Source organism: Vitis riparia, chromosome 4 (genome assembly GCF_004353265.1).
Source record: "Vitis riparia cultivar Riparia Gloire de Montpellier isolate 1030 chromosome 4, EGFV_Vit.rip_1.0, whole genome shotgun sequence".
In the NCBI taxonomy this organism is placed as follows: Eukaryota; Viridiplantae; Streptophyta; class Magnoliopsida; order Vitales; family Vitaceae; genus Vitis; species Vitis riparia.
Window position 1 is genome coordinate 20,656,878 of NC_048434.1, and position 24,882 is coordinate 20,681,759.

General features: G+C 36.6%; 1 protein-coding gene and 1 long non-coding RNA gene across 2 annotated transcripts; one reads left to right on the forward strand and one right to left on the reverse strand.

The window, feature by feature from the left end:
* The first annotated feature begins 1,393 nt into the window (after window positions 1-1,393).
* LOC117912772 lies at window positions 1,394-3,873 on the forward strand. The gene has a single exon (XM_034827474.1). The coding sequence runs from the start codon at window positions 1,613-1,615 to the stop codon at window positions 3,554-3,556; it is 1,944 nt and encodes a 647-aa protein (XP_034683365.1). The 5' UTR covers window positions 1,394-1,612; the 3' UTR covers window positions 3,557-3,873.
* A 1,341-nt stretch (window positions 3,874-5,214) lies between these two features.
* Window positions 5,215-19,104, reverse strand: LOC117912773. The gene is made up of 2 exons (XR_004651036.1): window positions 18,818-19,104; window positions 5,215-5,524 (listed from the first exon to the last, which is right to left on the reverse strand). It is a non-coding gene; the product is annotated as an uncharacterized LOC117912773 (long non-coding RNA).
* Between the last annotated feature and the right edge of the window lie 5,778 nt (window positions 19,105-24,882).

Consider the following 24,882-nt stretch of genomic DNA (forward strand, 5'->3'; position numbering starts at 1 on the left):
CCTTCCCCATTTTTGAACTTGAAGAGTAACTCATTTTTGACATAAATACCCTTTAACATTTTCATTATTTACATGTGTTTTAAGAGAAAATATTACTTTTGCAAGAAAAAGATGAAGACATTTTTGTCAAAAATGGGTATTTTTTAGGTTGTAAAAGGATAAAGGATTAATTTTCCAAAGTGGAGAAGATTTCATCCCTTTTAATAAATTATCCCTTTATCGGATAAAAAAAAATCAACTTAATGGACACTACCAGTACCAGCTGAGGCCACCTAAACCAATATGAGAAAATGGTAGGCCTAAAAGCCCAAATCGGTCCAGTCCAGTCATTGTCAAACTAGTATTGTTGGGCTGGGTCAGAGTCGCTGAGTTAGGCCGCGCTGTTTTAAAATTCTGAATTCCTCACGTTATTTGCTTTTACACCGAACACCTTTTATTTTTTATGACATATTTGAATTTCTGGGTGACTTACGTAACCCAAATGCCAACTCAGGTCAACTTGGCACATCCAACAAGTTGGGCTAATACTCGTGGCTTTGAATCCGTCGTTAGAACTCGTGGCTTGTTGGATAACTTTTGACCATTCTTCATCGATTTCACAATGATGTAAATGAAATTTAGTTTAATACATTTATACCATATGCTATCTATGGTTACATAAGCTTTCCCTTGATAGTAAATAATAGTATTCTTAGCCTTAGCGTCTTTCTTCATACCCTACAGATTTGGACTCAAATTTATATAATAATTCTAATAATATTCATTAGGTGCACATCTCAGTCATGTGTCCCATTCACAATGGTGATATGCGATATCAAAATTATTATTAGAATATTATTAATTAAATTATTGAAAATTGGCTTTTTAATATTTATATTTATTGGAGGAGAGGAGGAGAGGAGGAGAGGAGCATATCAATAATTCACTAAGAATCACGTCCCTATCTATGCAAAGGCATAAAAGTCATCAAAATATAACAGAGACACATCGGCCACAAGAGCCTGGGTGAGTGGGGCACAATTCTTAATTACAAAAATCACCCAATCATTTAATTTATATAAAGTTGGAAAAAAATTTAGAAAATGTTGTCACACAAAATATGGATGGTACTAGATAGAAAGTTGGACCCCAACCGCTTATTTTAATTGCGTGGGGTCCATGAGGGAGAGGTTAAAATGACAACAAGTATAATTATGACCCTTCTTAAATATCAAATTGATTTTTTTTTTTTTAAGACAAAAAAAGGGTTACTAAATGAGATGAAATTAATTAAATTAATTTGGGTTATATTCTTAAAAAGAAAAAAAAAAAAAAAAAAAAGAACGGGGAAATAGGAAAAGTGGGAAACGCCCAAATGGGGGGCGTTATAAAAAGGAAGACCGCAGCGGAAAAGCGCGTTTGACCTTGTAAATTCCGCCTACCTTTCAACCGAGGTTCAATCGGCGATTCATCGCGACTGCAAAACCACAGCGAAACACAGACCAACTGCAGTCTCCGACACCTCCCTCACGACTCTCAGCCACCGCAGATTCCAGCTGTTCCTACGCCTTCCACGGGCGCTAATCCATCTCAGAAACTTTGATTTTGGAGGAATCGGGGTCAGCTAGTAGCCATGGCGGACATGGTGAAGGAGATCTTGGGGAAGCCGATCCAATTAGCGGACCAGGTGATAAAGGCGGCGGGGCAAGCCAGTTCCAGTAAGCCTGAGTGTGGGGATTTGAAGGCGAAGACCGAGAAGCTTGCCCAACTCCTCCGCCAAGCGGCTAGAGCGAGCTCCGATTTATACGAACGTCCCACTCGCCGCATCATCGATGAGACGGTGCAAGTCCTGGATAAGGCTCTATCGCTGGTGCTCAAGTGTCGGGCTAATGGCCTTATGAAGCGAGTCTTTACCATCATCCCCAACGCCGGCTTCCGGAAAATGTTGGCGCAGCTCGATAATTGTATCGGAGATGTGTCCTGGCTGCTTCGAGTCTCCGCATCAGGGGATGATCGAGACAATGGATGCCTGGGTCTGCCTCCTATAGCGGCGAACGAGCCCATTCTGTGCCTTATTTGGGAACATATTGCGATTCTTTACACGGGATCACTGGAAGATCGGTCCGATGCGGCTGCTGCTTTGGTTTCGTTGGCTAGGGATAATGATAGGTACGGGAAATTGATTATCGAGGAAGGTGGGGTTGTACCCTTGTTGAAACTGATGAAGGAGGGCCGTGTGGAAGGGCAAGAGAATGCGGCTCGGGCGATTGGGTTGCTAGGGCGTGACCCGGAGAGCATCGAACAGATGATCCATGCGGGTGCGTGTTCGGTGTTCGCAAAAGTCCTCAAAGAAGGTCCCATGAAGGTGCAGGCGGTGGTGGCTTGGGCTGTGGCAGAGCTCACAGCGAATTACCCGAAATGCCAAGATCTTTTTGCGCAGCACAACATAATTCGCTTGCTGGTTGGGCATCTCGCATTTGAGACGATTCAAGAGCACAGCAAGTATGCAATTACCACCAACAAGGCCACATCCATCCATGCTGTTGTGATGGCGAGTAACAATTCGAATGCCACTGCTCTGAACAAGGGGGGGACTGATCATGACGATGATAGGCACACTCAAATCCCTCGTCCTGTGGGAAACCAGAATCCCAATCAGATGCAGAAGGTGGTCACTAATACTATGGCAATGAACTCTCAATCCAAACTTTCTCAGCGGCTCAACAATGGGGCAAATCAAACCAACCATGTCAACCCTGAAAACGCTAAGTATAATCATCAGCACCACCACCATACATATTCTGGTCACGGCATTAAAGGGAGGGAACTTGAAGACCCAGCTACCAAGGCCGAGATGAAATCAATGGCAGCAAAAGCCCTTTGGCACCTCGCCAAGGGAAACTCGCACATCTGCCGAAACATCACCGAGTCAAGAGCCCTCTTATGCTTTGCTGTCCTCCTGGAGCAAGGAATTGGCGAGGTTAAACTGCACTCTGCTATGGCGTTGATGGAGATTACAGCTGTGGCAGAGCAAGACACTGAACTAAGAAGGTCAGCATTCAAACCCAATTCCCCTGCTTGCAAAGCTGTTGTGGATCAGTTACTACAGATCATTGAAAAGGCAGATTCCGAGCTCCTTATCCCATGTGTGAAGGCTATTGGGAATTTAGCAAGAACATTTAAAGCAACTGAAACAAGAATGATAAGTCCATTGGTGAGGCTACTTGACGAGAGAGAAGCTGAGATTTCTAGGGAGGCTTCAATTGCCCTCACAAAGTTTGCCTGCACTGATAACTATCTCCATACTGATCACTGCAAGGCAATCATAAGTGCTGGAGGGGCCAAGCACTTGGTCCAGCTTGTGTATTTTGGGGAGCAAATAGTTCAAATTTCTGCATTAGTCCTCCTATGCTACATTGCTTTACATGTACCAGACAGTGAAGAACTTGCCATGGCTCAGGTCCTTACTGTGCTGGAATGGGCATCAAAGCAAGGGTGGTTCATGGTCCAAGATGAAACAGTGGAGTTGTTGGATGACGCCAAAAAAGGATTGAAGCTCTACCAATCCAAAGCTTAAAGGGGGATTCTATTGTTTACTACTGAAAAAAGTTCTCATTCTTTTCACTTAATCTTTTTGTTTATGTTTTTACTGTTCTCATGGAGTGTATATACATTTAGTTGTTTGAAATTGTTCACAGGGATGCCCAAAAATGCTTTTTCTTCTCTAATTTCCGCCTCTCTTTTTTTGTCCATGTTGAGTTGCTTTGCTGATATCAAGGCCAGGAAGTGGGTGAGGGTAGCTTTGTGTATGAGACAGCGAAATCATGGTTGTCTCTTGTCCCTTTCTGTTCTGTGTATGCATGTGTTCCTAGTAAACAAATTCCAGTTTGATGAGCCTAGCAGTTCTAGATGTGTTCTTTTTGCTTGGGGTATCCTGCTGTTTGAATTATTGAGGGTGTTTGGGTTAAACTATACTTAGATGGTATGGGTGGAAAAAAGATGAGATGGGGGAAAGGATATCTGAGTTCTTATCTCAACTACAGAAAACTTCTCTTGGTTACATAATGAGCCAACTTATAAAATGGGTCTGTTTCTCAACCTCAAATCTCAGCTATGATTTGTAAGCAACAGGTGGGAGAGTTGCGAGTTGCCCCCCATGACTTTTGAACCTTTTCCAACTAAATTATACAACCAAAGGTTGCTTCTGACAAACCTCTCTAATGAAATCTATGCATTTTCCTGAGTTTCCACTGAAGTAGCTGATTTTTTCAGAGGAAATAGAGCAGAAAAGAAGAGTTTGATTTTGGTTGTGATCTATGTAGAACTGCACATTGAAGGACGGTTTTCTATGTGGAACTGTACTTAGGAGAATGGTTTTCAACTTCAACTAGAACAGCATTTCCAAAATGTTGTAGTCAATCATGTTATCCCTGACTCTAGCTTTAAGCATTTGGAGTTCCCAAGTTGTCCCAAGTGCAAGGGTCGAATATTTCAGGCATGGTGAATTTTCCAGTACCAGGGACCACGACACTTGATGCTTTGTTCTTCTACAAACAGGATATCCATGCATGATGGAAGAATGTTTCTTGTACATTCCAGAGAACAAAGACCAAAATTGCCAGAATAATGATGGTTCATTTTTCATTCATTTTTCCTACAATTTTTCAGCAATCAAGAATGAAGAATCATTTGTATCAGGAGAAATTTATAGATGAATTCTCCTGTCTCTATTTCCTGCAAACAGTTGCTACCGGCAGTTCAAATTTGTCCCATCAATGCCTCCTAACCAGTTCAATGGCCTCAGTTTCACTTCTTCCTGCGAACTACTTATGGCCAAGACCATTTTCTCAGGCTTGTCTCACTCAAATTGTCCAATTACTCCAAAGACAGCAACACCCTTACATGCATCTCTAACATGTTCTATGAAATGTCATATTTTCAATGAACTTGACGTATTTCCTTCTATTTTTCTTTTATCAGAAATCAGGTACTCTGATATATAACTTTCTTTGTCATTCACCATCCCATAAGAATGACTCGTGTAAGTAGGGCTTTGGTGAATTTTGATAGAAACAAACGAGAGGAAAAATCAAGTTAGGTGAGAAAAGACTGCGGGGCAAATTGAAGGAGTTGGATCTGCAATGTAGTTTACTGGTTTCTATATCGACCGAAGTCAACCAATCCATCCCCATCAATTATCTAACTTGTATTGCTTTGATAAGTAAACACTAAACAGATTAGGACAAGCTTAAAATATATACCTTTAGTAAATATAGAAACCTTCTCCAAGGTTTAAGAGAATTCTATATTCTTTTAACAACAATGATGATCAACTAATCCAGTAATTAAGAAAACCATCGATATATACAAATTGGCCAAGAACCCACTGTTTGGAATCTACTGATACAGACAAACTGATTGTAAGTTTACCCATGAGTACCTCCTGGAGTGAATCTCCTTTTGTTTTTGGACTGCAACTATTAAAGTACGAGGGGAAATCCTCAATTGCAGAACCAAATGCTGCCGTGCCATATATGGCACCCACCTAAAGCAGCCACATATATTCAGTCATATCGAGTGTGAATACTTTCAAACAACAGGAAAATACGATGCAGGTATTTAACCATATAAATATGCGAATGAGCTTAAGCCGCCACATTGATGCATTTCCTATTCCAACAATTTTTTATCTTTGTTCCCTACTATAATACCAAGAAGTTGATTACCTGGCCTTGGAAACAAGAGAGCAATTTAATAACTAATCAAGAACTAAAAGATTAAAAACTCGAGAACTACCCCATAATTATGGATTAAATAAAAAAAAGAATGATTTTTTTTGTTAGACGCATGGCTCATGATAAAAGAGATGCAGGGGATTTATTTATTTTTTTTTCCCTTTTTTATTTTAATTTTCTTATCTATGTACACTTAAAGTGTAACTTCCAGAATAGGAGATGCTACTGGAAATGACAGATCAACAACTCTGAAGGTTGGAGATTGCTAGAAATCTGTGAACCACAAGCCCTTCTCAAAGGGAAAAAAAACAAGAAACATTTGTACTTGAGATAAAAGTTGAATATACCACATAACCACCTCAGGGTTATAGATTCCCACTAAGGAAGGAACAAAACTAGACAAGACATTGGGACGTATGACACATACCTAACATGCTTTCCATTATGGAAGCAATAGCCAGAATTTCTAAGAATGTGAAATACTGATAATGCTTCAGTATATGCTCCATTGAAGAGTGATAAATTGGAAAAACAAACCAAGATAAAACATTGTGATCCACATTGCTGTGTGCCACATAGTAGTAAGCAGTTCATGCCCCTGAAATTATACATGTTTGACCAGTACACAGATAATTTTTTTTCTTTTAATTTTTTTTTCCCTTTTTTGCTTGTTATTTATTGTTATTAACTTCCTGTATGTTTTTCTATTGTTGGTGGTGTTGTTACTTTCATAAATTTCATTTATTTATTATTTTGCAGGTAGAGGGAAGAATTTAAGAATATATAGATTGGAGGCAACTAGGTGACCAGATCAAGGCTCTAAAATGAGGCCAGAACCAAAAGGACATAAAGGAAACAAGGGTTAGTCAAAATCCAATGCTCCACCTGAATATCTGAACAAGAAACAAAAAATTGTGATAGATAATTAAAATCAACATATAAAAGCACACCAGGGGCTGGGGAACATCTAGGGCCCAACATTGGACATCTAATTACTTTAGATTGAGCACATCAACAAGTCATCTTCCCACAAAAAATTTAGCAACTCAAATTATTCAAGTGCATTGATGTGTTGGACAGTGAGCACTTGGAGGGGCCTTTCCTGGATGAGGAGGTGACCATAGCACTTTCAAAGTTAGGGGGTGATAAAGCTCCAAAGCCAAATTGGTTCTCAAAAGCTTTTTGGAAGTCTTGTTGGCCTATAGTAGGTAGGGAAGTGATGCAGCTATTTGAGGAATTTCAGTTTAAGGATTCCTTGGTTCTTTGGTTCTTGTTCCCAAGAAAGGAGTGGTGGGTGATGTGAAAAGAGAGAAAAGGGAGAATCCCTAATTTTTGTTATTAAAAACTATTAATAATACACATTGGACTTGAGTATATATACATGCTAGTGGGACCCACAATACAATAAGGAAAAAAAAAAGTAAATAACTAAAATAACTATACACTATCTAACACTCCCCCTCAAGCTGGAGCATATATGTTATGTGCACCAAGCTTGTTACAAATGTATTTAATTCTAGGACCTCCGAGAGATTTAGTAAAAATATCTACTAGTTGATCATTTGAATTGACAAAACTAGTCGCCACACATTCTGATGTGATCTTCTCTCTGATGAAGTAACAGTCAACTTCAATGTTTGGTCCTTTCATGGAAGACTGGATTGGATGCAATATGCAAAGCGGTTTGGTTGTCACATATGAGCTTCATCTGTTCATCCTTTCCAAATCTCAACTCCTAAAGAAGATGTTTCAGCCATATGAGTTCATATGTTGCCAGAGCCATAGCTCGATACTCGGCTTCAGCAATAGATCTGGCCACTACATCTTGTTTCTTACTCTTCCAGGATATTAGGTTACCTCCAATAAAAACATAATACCCGAAAATGGAACGTTTATCTGTGGGTGAGTCAGCCCAACCTGCATCTATGTAACCAACAACTTGGGTATGACCCATGTTCTCGTACAACACACCTTGGCCTGGTGTGCTTTTGATATATCGAAGAATGCGGATTACAGCATCCCAATGGCTATCACATGGTGACTGTAGGAATTGACTAACAACACTTACAAGAAAAGAAATGTCTGGACGAGTAATGGTGAGGTAGTTCAGTTTACCTACAAGTCGCCGATATCTCCTAGGATCTCCTAAAGGCTCCCCCTATCCTAGTATAAGTTTGACATTTGAATCCATAAGAGTGTCTACCGGTTTACAATCTAACATACCGGTTTCTTCCAAGATGTCTAAAGCATACTTCCTTTGGGAAATAACCACACTGGAACTAGATTGAGTTATCTCAATCCTTAAGAAATACTTGAGTTTCCCCAAGTCTTTAGTCTGAAAGTGGGTGAAAAGGTGTTGCTTTAGTTTCTGAATACCATTCTGATCACTGCCTGTAATGACGATGTCGTCCACATAAACTACCAGATAAATACACTGCCCCGAAGAGTTATGATGATAAAAAACGGAATGATCTGCTGTACGGCGAAACATGCCAAACTCCTAACAACAAAACTAAAACGGCTAAACCATGCTCGAGGAGATTGTTTCAAGCCATATAGAGAACGGCGTAACCTACACACTAAACCAGACTCCCCCTGAGCAACAAAACCAGGTGGTTGCTCCATATAAACTTCCTCAGCAAGATCCCCATGAAGGAAAACATTTTTAATATCTAACTGATAAAGAAGCCAAAACGCATAGCAGCCATGGAGAGCAATAGACGAACAGAAGTTATCTTGGCAACAAGAGAGAAAGTGTCACCATAATTAGAACCATAAACCTAAGTATAGCCTTTAGCAACTAAGCGGGCCTTAAGGCGATTAACCTGACCATCAGGGCCAACCTTAACTGTGTAGACCCAACAACAACCAACTGTAGATTTACCAGAGGGTAAAACAACAAGATCCCAAGTGTCATTGGAGTGTAAAACAGTCATTTCATCTACCATTGCCTGTCGCCAGCCTGGATGGGAAAGAGCCTCAAGGGTGCTCTTGGAAAGAGAAACAGAAGATATAGCAGAAACAAATGCAGAATAATCGATGGTAACTCAAAAAATTGTAAATGGGATGAGGATTACGAGTAGATCGATTACCTTTCCGAAGAGCAATGGGTAAGTTAGCAGAAGGAGGCAGAGTCGGGGCAGGAGAAGCCGAAGGGATAGGAAGTGAGTCAACAAGTCCCTCGGCCAAAGAAAGAGGAACAACGAAACGATGACGGCGATGATAAACCTGAAGTGGGCGAGAAGGCACTGCATCAAGTGGGGAGATAATGGGAAGAGGTAAGACTTCAGAAACAGGAAGAGACTCAGAAGTGGAGAAGAATGGTGAGTCCTCAAAGAAGGTGATATCAGCGGAGAGAAAGTAGCGATGAGTCTCAGAGGAATAACAACGATAACCTTTTTGAAGTCTGGAGTATCCCAAGAAGATGCATTTTGTGGCTTTGGCAGAAAGTTTATCCTGTCCAAGAGTGAGAATATGAATAAAGCAAGTACAACCAAAAACACGAGAAGGAAGGAAATAAAGTGGTTGGTCAGGGAAAAGAAGGGAATGAGGAATCTGATCGTGTAATATAGATGAGGGCATACAATTAATCAAATAACATGCTGTAAGAACAACGTCCCCCCAAAAACGAAAATAAACATTACTATGGAGAAAGAGAGTACGAGTTGTCTCAACAAGATGTCGATTTTTACGTTTAGCTATCCCATTTTGTTGAGGAGTATGAGCATAAGAAGACTGATGAAGGATTCCATGTTGGGACATAAATGAAGTAAATGGTGCAGAAAAATATTCCCTGGCATTGTCACTGCGTAATACACGAATAGAAATATTGAATTGGGTTTGGATTTCAGCATAAAATTTCTGGAAAATAAAGAATAACTCAGCTCGATTTTTCATTAAAAATAACCAAGTACATCGAGAATAGTCATCAATGAAAGTGACAAAATACTAAAATCCTAAAGTAGACGCAGTCCGACAAGGACCCCAAATATCAGTGTGGACAACTTCAAAATGAGACTTTGCTCGATTATTCAAATGATTTGGGAATGAGACACGAGTATGTTTCCTAAACTGACAGGACTCACACACAAGCGATGACAAAGATGAAAAATGAGGGACCATTTTCTGGAACTTGGATAGACTAGGGTGGCCCAGACGATTGTGGATGAGGAAGGGAGCATAAGTGGAAATGCAAACTGCAGGAGTTGAAGGCGAGATGAGATGATAGATGCCTTGAGACTCATGTCCTATGCCAATCGTCTTCCCCGTACTCCGGTCCTACAAGGTCACAAATTTATCAAAAAAAGTAATAGAGCAGTTAAGAGTACGAGTGATTTTGCTGATGGAGATAAGATCAAAGGAACACTCAAGAGTATAAAGGACATAAGTGAGAGGTAGAGAAGGGAGAGGATGTGTCAAACCAATGCCTTTAGCCACAGTTTGAGAACCATTAGCTAAGATAACAGTAGGTAAGGCAGAGGTAGTAGTAATAGAAGAGAAAAGATCCTTATTACCAGATATGTGATCAGAAGCGTCAGAATCTAGAATCCAAGGTCCAAGAGAAGATGTGTGGGTAAGACAAGCAGAAGCATTACCAGTCTGGGTAACAGAAGTAACAAAAGCTGACTTGGTGGCCTGATAGCGGAGATAGTCATCATACTCACTGTCAGTGAGGGAAATACCCTGAGATGTGGAGGAGCTCGGAGGCTAAGGCAACTGAGGATCAGATGACTAGGCCACGTGGGTAGTGCGGGGAGGCCGCCCATGTAACTGATAACACCGATCACGAGTGTGGCCAAGTTTATTGCAATAGGTGCAATGAGGGCGTTGGTCTCTATCTCGGTTACCACTGCGTCCTTCTCAAGAGTTAGTTTGAGAAACTAACATAGAAGAATTTGAAGTGTTATCAGATGGTAAAGTCTGAGTGGAGGAGATACGGAGGAGGCGAGCAAACACATCATCCAAGGATGGAACGGAGGAACTGCCAAGAATCTGATCGCGGACGATCTCAAGATCTAGACGGAGGCCAATAAGCGTAAGAACCATGAAGAACTTGTCAATCTGTGTTCGTTGATCCCCAACATCAGTAGTAAGAGGCATCACAGTCAAGAATTCCTCCTTAAGAGAGGCAATCTGGCCAATATAAGTAGATAAATTCATGTCTTGTTGTCTGACATTGACAATAGAAAAAGTCACCTTATAAAGATGTTGGATATCATTCGTGTATAGCCCTTTCGCCTGATTCCAAAATTTAAAGCATGTTTTGTAGGCCCGAAGATGAAACAGAATCTTAGCATCAACTGATTGTCATAACACACTACATAACTGTGCATCTATCTTCCTCCATTGTACTATGTCAACTTTAGGGATATCTGCCTCTTGTGTAACAAGGTAATCCTCATAACCTTGACCCATAAACCAAAGCTCTACGGAGGTAGACCAGGACAAATAATTTTCACTGCCAACCAATTTCTCCAAAGTAATCATAGGAGATTCAGATATGACAGAGGAAAAAATGGAACTTTTAGTAGCCATATCTACTTATCTGGAGAATGAAATATGTTTGGATCAAAGAGAGCCCTAATACGGCTTTAGATCGCGGTTGAAAAAAGAAAAACCAAGGATCCGCGACTGTGAGAGACCAAATAGTAAAGAAAAACAAATGTGGCACTACTGGAAGGGTAGAAGAACACTTCCTAAGACACGTGCAGGGCTCGAGGTGGAGAGAAAGTCATCGGAGGTCGCTGGAAAGGCTGTTTAGAGGGCCGGCGGAGACAAAAACCCCAAAAAATGCACTTGTAGGGCTCAGATGGCACAAACACAGATGGAGAGTGGCTAGACGGCGTCAGGCGAGGCTGGAGGTGGAAGCGCATTGCTGGAAAGTGCTCCACGCGCCCTCATGCGCCAGCGCGTGAGGTTCAAGCCGCAGGAGAAGAAACGAGCGTGGTTGGCGCGTGACTAAGATTCTCCCTCCGGTGCTTTGACAAAACTTGAAGATCTCCTCCTTGCACACCTGATGGTATGGTCGGTGTCGGAAAAGGACTTCGCCGGAAAAGTCGTCGGAAAAGTCACCGGCGGTGAGGGTTTTCTGACGGCGATACAGTTGACAAGAAAGCTTTAGGAGATGGGGAAGGTGATCGGAATAAAACACGATTACTGAAAGGTTTCCCATAATTGATTCACGGATAAACCGAAAATAATTAGGTTTTTTTTTTCTCCCTAGGCTCTGAAACCTTGTGAAAAGAGAGAAAAGGGAGAATCCCTAATTTTTGTTATTAAAAACTATTAATAATACACATTGGACTTGGGTATATATATATATACATGCTAGTGGGACCCATAATACAATAAGAAAAAGAAAAAGTAAATAACTGAAATAACTGTACACTATCTAATAGGTGACATGAAGGATTTTAAGCCAATCAACTTTACGGGGCGTCTTTAGCAAAAGTCTTAGATAATAGGCTGAAAAGGGTGGTTGGCAAAGTGGTGTTAAACAATCAGAATGCTTTTGTGGGGGGTAGACAGATTCTTGATGCAGCTTTGATTGAAAATGAGGCAATTAATTTGAGGAAGTGAAGTTCCAATGTGGGTTTAGCTTGCAAATTGGATATAGAAAAAGCTTATGTTGAAAGTTCCTACTCTTGGTCTTAGAAAATATAAGTTTTGGTCTTGAATGGAGACAGTGGATCCACTTTTGCATATCTTATGTGAGAATGTCAGTACTTGTCAATGGCACCCCCATAGATTTCTTCCCAACCTCTAGACTCTAGAGGTCTGAGGCAGGGAATCCTCTTTAACCTTATCTTTTTGTTTTCCTCATGGAAGCCCTTAGTAGCTTCATTGTAAAAGCTAAATAAGGAGGTTTCATTAAGGACTTCAAGATTGAGGGTAGAGGAGAAGAAGGGATTCAAGTTTCACATCTCTTATTTGCAGACAATACTCTTCTTTTTTTGTGAGGATAATGTAGATGAATTAAAATATTGGAAGTGGATAGTCACTTGCTTTGAACTAGTGTCAGATTTGAAAATAAATATGTAAAAAAGTGAAATTATTCCAATGGGAGAGGTAGAGGATGTGGATAGAGGGGCTTCTCTTTTTAGGTGTAAAGTAGGGAGACTCTATACTTGTTGTCTTGGTTTACCTCTTAGGGCCCCTCATAAGCTTTGTGGGGTGTGGCATTCAATCGAGGAGAGGTTTCAAAGGAAATTGGTTGCTTTAGAAAAAATAATGCCTATCTAAAGGAGGAAGACTTGTCTTTATTAAGAATACTCTATCAAACCTCTCTATCTATATTATGTCTCTTTTTGCAATTCCCAGAAAAGTGAGTATCATATTAAAGAGAATTCAAAGAAGCTTTCTATGAGGAGACATGAGAGAAAGAAGAAAGATCCACTTGGTAAATTGGTCAAATGATTATAGGGATAAGAACATGGTTCAAAGTCACGAACTCAGTCATTGAATCAGGAGGTCTTGAGGCACATCAATCTTGGTATTTTGGATCGATATCGAGCCATACGCAAAATATATGCAATTAAATATACTAAAAATTGCAATAAAATAAAATTTAAATTTAACTATATTTAATATTACTTAAATGATTATAAAAGTATGTTTGGTCAATTTTTAACACTAAAAATTATTTTATTCAATAATTTCATGTTAAATTTAATTAATTATAAAAAAATTTTAAAAAATTATCATTGTTGATTTAATGTTGATACAAGTAATTGTTAATTTTTTAAGTAATATGTTATCTAACAAAATTAAATTTATACCCTTTATGTAATTATATTAAAAAAATTATAAGTAATTTATTTAAAATATAGTTAAATTAATTTCTTATAAATTATATCCACATTCCCATATTTCTATTTATCTCACTATATTCATTAGCCATTATATAAATGTCCAATACCCATTGGATAAACCATAGCAACCTATTATCTTATCACTCATTTCTTCTTCCTCACCCGTTCTCTTCTTTTTTTTTTTCTTCTTCACCTGTTCCTTAATTCTTCCTTTTCAAACTCATTTCTTATTCTTTGTAACTAAGTGGAATAAAACCAATTTCTTCTTCCTCACCGGTTCTCTACTTCTTTTTCTTCTTCCTTACCCTTTCTTTGCTTCTTTCTTTCAAATCCATTTCTTATTCTCTTTAACTAAGTGGGAATAAAACCACATTTCTAGCTCCAAAAAATCCAGATTCCATTTCTAAATCAAGCATCTTCCCTTTCTGCTCAAGTTCCAAGCTCCTATCGCTCCTCCCTTTCAAATCGATCCACACTACAACAACACCTCAATCATCTATGCTTATTTTATCGGCAAACCTTGATGAGATCTAGCCTCTAAACCACATTTCCACCAAAAAGACAACATCAGAGAATGAGAGATGTAGTATTTTTCACCTTGGAATTTGAGTCATCTTTGATTTTTCTCTCAGACCACCAAACCATCTCCAAGTCAAACTCGGATATCGATATCCTAATAGGATTAGTGGAGGTGGATACAACTCAACCAAGTTGTACCGGTCTCGAATGATACTTTGAACCTTGGATAAGAAGTACGGAGGGTTGGGGCTGATTTGTTTATTTTAGAGTATTTGAAAAGAGCACAACCAAAGGACTTACAAAAATGAAGAGCTTTCTGATCAAAGATTCAAGGAGTTCTTCATTAAATCACTTTTAGAGTGGTACCATGATTCATTAGAAACGGAGAACCCCTCTATTTGAATTTCTCAGATGTTGTTTCTTGTGGTTAGCTTTGCCTTGTTTTTGTAGGCTAACCTTGCATCTGTTTGGTGCCTACTTTGGGCTCTTTTGTGTATACTACCTATATACATAGAGTGCACCCTCTTTTTTTGGCGTTTCTTAATACATGCTTCTATTTGTCTATATATATATAGTGCAGCAATTAAAAGACCTGCAGAACTAAATTATGTGGTGATGTGACTACATAAATGTGGCAAAGGGTAAACATATAGCCTATTTAAGTGGTGTAGCAGTTTTGTTTCCATAGGAAAAGTATTAACCATTTGAATACCTGTTACAAGCAAAACAAGGGAAAACTACTGACTCAAATGGATTTAAAAAATTTTCAAATTTGAAATACATTCAAGGATGAAAATATCGGTAATCACGGATATATCGGTATTTCGATTTTACGGATATATCGGCGGATATTGGAAAAAAATATTAGTAGACTTAAAATTATTAAAAACTCATAGAAATGTAAAGAAAACCTCATAATAATATAATTAGAAATATAATGGACATTTTAAAGTTGTTTTATTGAAAATTTTGATATATATATATATATGATATAATTTGCGATATTAGATATAATTATATCATGTTGATCTATAAAAAATGTTAATTTTGTAATTGTTCTCATTATAAAGTCACATAAAATACTTTATTTCATTAAATATCAATAATTTGTACACATTAAATTCATTAAATAAAAATATTTCATATTCAAAATATACTAGTTCATGTTAATTAAATTAATTAAATAATTTAGCTAAGTTAACTAGTTTAATTTAATTCTAAATGTGAAAATAAATCACAAATAATAATCTAAAATAAACATGTCAATTTATAATTAAATAATCAAATTAACCTAAGTTAATTCAATAAAAATATAAAAATTAATTACAATTGAATGTAAAAATAGCATTAAATCATCCATATTACAAACATACTAATTAATTGAAAATACATGAGCTAATTATAATTGCAAACAAAATTAATTACAATTTAAATTAAATATACCTTAAAATGATTAAATAATTGAGCAACCTTAATAAAAATTGGAGTAATGAGAGAGCAAATGAAGAATGAAAGAAAAAAATGGATGAAATAGATGAAATTTGGGCTATTTATAGAAGAAATTTGAGCCAAAATAGGCGTTGGAACATTAATTTACCATTGAAAATCAATTTTAGCCATTGGATCAAAATCTGGGAGCAATCTGACCGTTGGATTGCCATATTACCATTGGAATCACATCTAGGCCGTCGGATCAACACGGATGTGATTTGGGTTGTCAGATCACGTTGCATGAAGGAGGGGAAATATCACAAAAAAATCAGCGATATATCTCCGATATATCGCCGATATTTTGTCACCAGAGGTGATTTTTTCAAAATATCTCCGATATATCTCTCATAACCGATATATTGCCGATATTTTGGCGATATTTACGGAAATATCTCCCCTCCGATTTTTCTTCACGAAATATCGTGTCGACCCCTCCCGATACACGATATATCGCCGATATATCCCGACATTTTCCTCCTTGAATACATTGCAAGGTGATGAACAATAATAACAACTTCAAAAATAAGGTACAGTGTCCTCTCATATAGGAGTTAAAAAGGTCTATATTCAAGGTTGTAACAGAGCTTCCAGTGAGGAAGCTGCTGCTAGAAAGTGGTAAACAAGTAGAATGCAACTGTGCCTTAAATGGTTTGAAAATGGAGGATCAAAATACCCAGAAAAAGTATCCTTATGCTAAGCAAGTTTGAGACATCATAAGTTTTGGATATCTGGCGCCATGTTTCTGACAAAGATATTAAGATGGGCAGCATAACATTAGAAGAAGTGCTAATAAAAGTAAAAAAAAAAAAAAGAATGTGGATATATAAAAAAACTACAAATATATTGTGGCAAAAATGGTGTAGACCCTTCCTTGACCCATTTAATATTGTCAATCCAGCAATTCAAATATTTTTAAGGATTGTTTAACGATCCATTGCTTGTATAACCAATGGAAGAAGAAAATATGGTTGAATCAGTCAAAGGAGATCTCCTAAATGGTATTTAAGGAAGTACCTAAAATGTAACCAGTTGAAGCCTCCAGATTCAGCATGGTAGGAACTCAACTTTAATTGCTATCATAAAGCTAATGGCAGTGAAGAAGTGGGTTGAATTCTTAGGAAGAAGATGGGTAGGCCTGTACCTGCCCATGCAGATTGATTCCAAACAAATGCTTTGTCCGTATTAAGGAAACCTTGGCTCTAACATAAGTTAAACGTTAAATTAGAAAATATATAAGTCAAACACTTTTAACATAGAATGGAATGCTAAATTAATTATTAAGGTTTTTTAAGGACCAGAAACCCCCTTGGAGAATTTGCATCGCATTAAGTGACAGCAGGAATTTAGGGAGGGTGATATGCATACTAGAAATGGACATATTTTTACAGAAGGCAACCAGGTGGTGCCATATTGATAAAACTTAGGTCACTTCAAAGGAGCACCAGGAAGTGGGATGGTGGTTGGTTTTCCAAGAGAGTTAATTATGATTGGCTTTAAGGACTTAATGGGTTGAACAGATTTGAGGCGGTGTAGTGTTCTCCTATATATTTGGAAAGAGAAGAAAAGAATTAATTATGATTGGACTAAAGGACTTATTGGGTTGAACAGGCTTAAGGTGGTGTAGTGGGTGAATCAATTATCTCACCAACGAAGGAAGAAGTATTCTCTAGGAATTATATTCCAATATTCCCAATATATAATCACCCTAAGGACTCTAACTAGTTCAGGGGTCCAAAAAGACCATGAAAATTTACCAAAGAACATATTTCTTTTTTTTCTTTTTCTTTTTTCTTTTTTCCAATAGGTAGCTATTGAACAGACCTTAAACTATTGACTGGAAGACCCAGTGATGCCCTCACAAATCTGAACATTAAATCATAAAAATGTCAGATACTAAATTATGGTTAGGAAAAATAGCAAGTAGAGTTTGTAATGAGGTCATATCACAGACCCAAAAAGAACATCTTTGTACATAATAAAATAAAACTAGCAAGAACAGAAGGAAAGGATGTTTTATTCAGCAATCTTGTCACTAGATCTGTGTGGTTGCTTTCACAAAAACAAAGCAGCTCATTAGTCAGCTGAACATGGTGGTTAATGAAATGTCAACAAGGTCTCTGACAATAACATTGTGCTTTCCAATAATAATATTGTTGAATAATTGGTGCAAGCAACAAATATCAAAAGTGGTTCAAAGACTGAAATTGAGATGAGAGCAATAGGATCATAAAATTTGATGCTTTTTGATTCCCCGTTTTATGTCAAAACATTTTTATATTTCATAATGACATGATTAATGGAAAAATAATTATCTTGAAAAACTAGGAAAAAAAAAAAGGAAGAGAGATCAATAGCTAGAAGATGTGAAGAAATTTGCTATATTAAAACAAAGCAGAAGGTATGTTGGAAACATCTTGAAAACTGCATGAAATCAAACCCTAACAAATGCCGATGACAAATTACATGTTAAGCGCTAAAAAAATATATTTACAAAAACAATCAAGAGATCCCAACATCATAAATGTAAAATAATGAGATATGATCTATGATATCAAGCCTTCAAAAGAGGCAAACTCTCTAATACTAGATTAAAAAACTAGTACATTAATGCAACCAAATCTAGGGAGTTAGCTGACTTGCAGGTGCACACACTCAAAGCACTTATATCACATAATCCTATCATCTTAATCACAATGATAAACAGAATACAGTGAAAATGATACTTCTGTTTCTTTATAGGGATGACCATCACTTTAATCTACAAAATTGAGTGAAATAAATTTCATCTCACAACCAGTTTCCAAAATTTCCAAATGGTACCTGATGTGCTTTATTGAGTTTAACACAAAGCACTTCCACACCCTCAATTGAGCAATGCAGAGACACTGTGGCTATTAGCATGGAGATAGACAAACCCATTTGGCAGTCTCAATTGTGTTCACATACTCAAAAATCCAGAAATATAAGAATTGATGTTTTTTAAAGCTTATTTTGACAACCTCCATGCTTCTTTTCAAAATTCTAAGCATTCATCATAGCATGGTTTCTTCAAAAACAACCAAATCATCAAACCCTTTTAATTCTCACTGAGATTATTTTTCTTAAGCTTCCATTGCTACGATACTGAAATTAATAAAGAAATTACTGCTAATCAAAGGACTGCAAGCTAAAAATATATCACGCCATGAATATGTAAAAGAAGAATACTGAAGAACTAGTCAACGGAAAATTCTAGAAGAAAAACAATCAGAAACCGGTGGATCATTCAGAATAGATACTCACTGAGTGACTAAATATCTTCCACTTCCAATTGAAATCTTTTTTAGTGGTTTTTTCGGTAAGAGATTGAAGATGGTGACTGAGAATGAGAGCCAAGAGACTCTGAAACTGAGAGCCGGACCCAGAAGCAGGGAAGAGAGCATCAGAGCTCAAAACGCAGCGTTTTGTGTCATCTCCTCCAACGGAATGGCCATTTGGGCCTTCACATTTGCCCTGTAAAATGGCACCGTGGGCCGTGGAACGGTTTTATTAGCTTTAAAACGCATCGTTTTGACATCTTCCAGATTTGTTTATTTTGTACTTGGGGAAAATGTTGAGCAAATTGGAATACTTTTAGGCAACATGGAGTGTGTGCTTGACAGTTCTTATAAGTTATATCATTTTTCCTAGATGATTATAAATGTGGACCAGCCGATCGGACGGTCGATCGGAGCCTGGTCTGATTCGACTTTTGGGCCGGAGAACCTATCTGTCAGTTCTAGCCTTCTAGGTAGGCCTCTTTTTTCCCCTCTAACTAAAAGGTTGGGTGGAGGCTGAGCCCATCACTTACCAACAGGCGGTCAGCCGGGGCCACCTAATACGACAAGGACTCGGATTCGCCTTTAGCCCTCTTCGAGGCTTATAATATCTTGAAATGGACATTTTAAAAAAATCTCTATGATGCTTATAATGTCATGAAATGGACATTTAAAAAAAATCCACAATTACGGGGGTTTCGGCCATGGACCTTTAGAACAGGTTTGGCTATGACCACTAAACCTAAGTGAATATGATTATTTTAAAAAAATTCATATAACTAAAATAATCTAATATAAGTAAAATAAGTTATAATTAAAAGAATTTTCTTCTATTTTGATATATTTCTTCACATTTGAATATTATATATATATATATATATAATATTAATACATTTATATTTATTCATAATTTAAGTTTGATATTATCAAATATGAAAATTAAAGTTTAAAATTTTATAATTTATTTTTTAATATATTAATTATTATGATAAATCCCTTAAAAGTATGACATAATATAATAAATTTGAAATTCATTAAAACAAAAGCCACAAGAACATGGGTGATAAATAATAGGGAATGAAACATTAATAGCAATAAAGTTTATTAGGAAATCTTTTGAGTCTAGTCTATTATGGCCAAGCCACGTTGCTTAATATTGTTTCCTCAAGAATACTGATCTTGATATAATATATTAGACATTGTTATTTTAGTATCATGATGTTCATCTCCCCATTGTTAAACTTCATACCAGCATTTGAAGTCAATCACTATGACATTGATGAATTCACGGTTTGGGATAAAAATCTTAAAAGTAATATATGATGTAACAAAATTAAACTTAAGTTTTTCCTATTTTATCTAATAATTGTATTAAAATTTATTTAAGCATTTAAATTTGCATCACTTGCATTATCATGATTTGATTGCATTAAGAGTTGTACGAAAGATCTAAGTTATAGGTTTCTTGTAAGTTGATGAGTAGTTCACAATCAATTCATGAATTTAGATAAACTATCTGATACAATAGTGTATCACCTTCTAATTAGAGGAATAGCTTATCTTGGTCATCAAGATGAGTTTCATATAGTAAATGCACCAACATGTATAGTTATATATTAGACAAGACTTATTGTAAGTCATAACATTGAGTATCGAGTAATCATAATTTCATCAAAGTACTATGTTTTATGAACTCTCAACATTGAGAGAATATTAAGTTATTATTAAGGTTTTTAGTGAATTTGACTTATAGATGAAACCCTAAGGTGGTCATAGATGTATTCCTTATGGTTTGAGTATCTATTAATTAAAGTAATTGGTAACAAGTATTTTTAATAAAGAAACAATGATGTCTTATGGATTTGAGACAACGTGATCACAAAAATTTGTAATAGTGAAATTTGTAACATCATTGTAATTTCTTTAGTGAAATTTGATATGTGCACTTAGTGAGTTAAAGTGTGTTAATTGATTACATAATAAAATGACACGAGACTTAAGGATTATAGAAATAATTTTGAGTCTACATGTAATGAATGGTAAGTCACAGACTAAAACTTCGTATCTCAATCTAATATCATGAAATATTGGAATGCAGTTGACTTCCTATAGTAATATGTTGAGTCAACTTCAAATTTAGATTTTGAGGGAATTAGTATTTTCCTATAAGCTATAGTGGTTTCTACTCAAGCTCACATTCCTTGGTGGCACAACATTTCAGGGATAAATAATTTTTTTTATTTATTAGTGTGCATAAAGACATTTTGGTAAAAATGTAAGATTTTGAATGATTTTTTTGTTGAATTAATAATTTAATTTGAGTCAAATATGATTAATTAATTAATTAAAATCTATTAGGTTAAATTAAGTTACCTAATCCCAAGATGTATTTAGGCTTTTGGAAAATAACCCAAGATGTACTTAGGCTTAATGTTAAAATTTTCAAAACCAAAACTTATTTAGAATAATTATTTTAGACAATTCCAAGTTATCTTCTCGATATAATTATGTTTTTCTAAATTTTCACATTAGGTAAGTATACCCTAAATCAAGCAAAATCTAATGTATTAGATTTGTTAAAGAGGTCTAATAATTTTTAAAAAATAATTTGAACTAAAAAAAATTGAATCAATTAATAGTAGAATCTTCTAAAACAATATTAGTTTAGAATGAGTAGGTTAGACAATTCCAAGCAATTTTCTATACAACTATATTTTTATAAATTTTTTTACTAGGTAACTAACCCGAAACTTAATGCAATAAATTCATTAATGAGCATGGTAGTTTTTTTAAAAAATAATTTGAATTAAAAATTTTGAACCAATTTGTAGACCCCTCTTTTCAAGCCATGCTGGGATTATTCCATGAATATTGGTTTTCATAACTTAAAAAAGAAAAGGGCACCTGAAGACCCGAGGGGGAGAGAGAGTTTTTTTAGTAGGAGGGGGAGACCCCCTTTCTGAAAAAGAATGAAAGACCCGCTGCAGCATGGTGGGTGATGATAGAAACAGGAGAGAAGAGGCATATACGAGGGGTCTTGGAGGGGGAAGCTGGAGGAAGGCGGGATCAGGAAAGGAGCAGCTGCAGGTGAGTTTGAAGCGATTTTCTTGCTTACTTTGATTCATATTTTTCTCAACTCTTTCTCATTTTAGCTTGTTTTGCATAGCTCATCAGTTGGGTTGGTTTATATGTTGAATCCCGTTGATTTTTTTGGATCATTTTCTTTGTTGTTGTTGATCTTGCTGTTATCCTTATGGCTTGGCTTGGAGTTAATGAGACTCTATTTCTCATGTATTTTGTAACTTAGCTTAAGGTTTCCTCACCCGAACCAGCTCATGGATATCACCTGAAAGGATGCATGACACACTCAAGTTTTTTTTTTTTTTTTTTTTTTTGCCTTATTCTCCTTTTATTACCATCCCCTTTGCTTTCTTTTGGGTCTTTGGCTCATTCTCTGCCATTTGTGTTCCTCTGTTACTGGAACCTGGGAAGACCAACAACTTCCCCTCACTCTCGCAAGGCCATGCATAGCCATGCATGGCCACCACCTTTCATGCCCACCTCTTCAAGCTCACTCAGTCGGCTGAATCAACGGCGGCATTGGAGCTTCCCCTCTCTTCATCCTTCCTGTAGCTCCGCCTCCTCTTTCCTTCTCTCTTCCTCCGCGGTCCGCTTCTTCGACTCCATCTCCATCTCCAACGCTCTGTTGCCTCCCAACTCCGACGCCGACAACACTTGCAGCAGCGGCGGCTCCTCAAGCTCCCTCACCACGAGTTACTCCACTCTGAGACCGAGTTCCGTCCAGAGGAGTGTGAGCAGTCACTCGCTTCAGCACAACCGCGACCACGACTTTCCTCTCTTCCCCGCGCAGCCGCTGCCCCTCTCTTCCCTGTGCCGTCGCTGCTCCTCTCTTCGCCACGCCGTCGCTGCTCCCTTCTTCCTCGTGCCGCCGGTGGTGGAAGGCTCTCTTTGGTGTTGACGCTGCAGGTGGAGACTTTGCCTGAGGGAGTTGCCCAGATGGATGGGGCTGCCTTGGGCTGTGAAGGGGCTTGTGGATGACGGGCTTGGTTTTGCCCTTGATGGCTTTGGGCTTGGGCTTAAGTTGGAGCCCAGGCCCAAGCCTATGCTGAAGATGGAACCTTGGTTTTGCTCATTGAGTTTTACCCATTGATGTCATTGGACCTGGGCTTAAGTTGGAGCCCAGGCCCATTTGTATTGATGAGGGCCTCATGCCCCTTGTACTATCCACTCTCATGGCCCATACCCACTTGAAGTTAGCCCATTAGGCTACCCAATTCCTAAATAATCCTTTTTTAAAAGAAAACAAAACCTCTAATATCCATAATTAATTAATCAAATCATTTCCTTTTATTTGTTATCTTATTTTTATCCATTTAGCTAACTCATCTTCGAGACAATTAAAAGACATTATTATTGTTAATTATATTTTTATCTTGAAGCTTATAGTATTCGATTTCATTAATTTAAACATCATGATTATTAATTATTGCCATTACTTTGTATGCATCTATTTATCATCTTTTAAAGAATTTAAGTCATTAAAGTTAAATTCTAATCCTTGAAAAATCCCATATCCTAATCTAATATTTTAATAATCTATTTAAATCCCATTTTCATCAATTAAGAATTATCACCATATATGTCTAGCTATCTAAAGTCTAAAGCTTTCAAAAAAATCATGTGTCTTAATTTAATTCTTCAATAATTAGTTCAAATCTCGTTATCACCCATTAGAGTTAGTATCCCATATTTATATACTAATTTAAAATCCAACCCTTCCGAAATCCAATGTCCTAGCTTAATTTTTCGATTCCAAAAATTCCACAATCCGCTCAAATCTTATTTCCGTTAGAATTATTCTCCCCTATTTACCCATTTATTTAAAGGTCTAATCCTTCGAAAATCCCGTGCCTTAACTTAATTTTTCAACAATTCGTTTAATCCTTGTTTTCGTCAATTAGAATCATCATCCCATATTTATTTAGTAATTTAATTCTTCAAAATACTCGTTTAAACCTTATGTTCATCAATTGGAATTATCATCCTATACATTCATTTATCTATCTAGCCTAATCCTAAAAAAAATCTCATGTTTTTTAAATTTAATTCTTCAAATACTTGTTTAAATCATATTTTCATAAATCGAATTATTATCCCAGATTTATTTAATTATTTAAAAATCTACTCCTTCAAAAATCCTGTCTTAATTTAGTTTCTTAGTAATTCGTTTAAATCTTATTTTCATCAATTATGATTATTATCTCATATTCGTCCATTTATTTAAAACCTAGATCTTCAAAAATCTCGTCTTAACTCAATTTCTCAAAACCTAAAAATTATACGGTTCGCCCAAATTTTGTCCTCATCAATTAGTATCATTATTCTATGTCTATTCAAAATCCAATCTTCCGAAAACCCCATGCCTTAATTAAAACTTCAGTCCCAAAAATTCTATTATCCATCTTTATTCACCCCAATATTATTCTCGTTAATTAGTATTATAATCTCATACCTATCTATTTACTCAAAGTCATATCCTTTTAAAAATCCAACGCCCTAATTCAAATTTTCAATTAGAAAAATTCCACTATTCTCTTTTTTTATTCGTCTAAACATTTTTAGTATCATTATTCCGTGTTTATTTATTTACTTATTTTAATCATTAAAATTCAACTCTTCAAAACCGGATTTCCAAATTTAACCTTTAGACTAAAAAAAAAAAAAGTTCACCATTCACTTTTATTTATTTAAATATCATCTTTGTTATCATTATTATAAATTCCATGTTTACTTATTTCTTTCTTCTAAAAATTCCAATAATTAGAGTTCAATTATTCAAAGGTCCGACTTTCAAACTTAATTTTCAAAATCCCACTATTCACTTTCATCCATTTAAATATCATTTTCGTCAAAATCCGATTTTCCAATTTAATTTTTAATCTCACAAATCTCACTATTCACTATTCATCCATCCAAATACCGTTTTGATTAATTAGTAACGTTATTCCATACTTACCCATTTATTTCTCT

Bases quoted from the DNA above. Each gene is read 5' to 3' on its own strand.
- LOC117912772 (XM_034827474.1), top strand. From the start codon at position 1,613: ATGGCGGACATGGTGAAGGAGATCTTGGGGAAGCCGATCCAATTAGCG.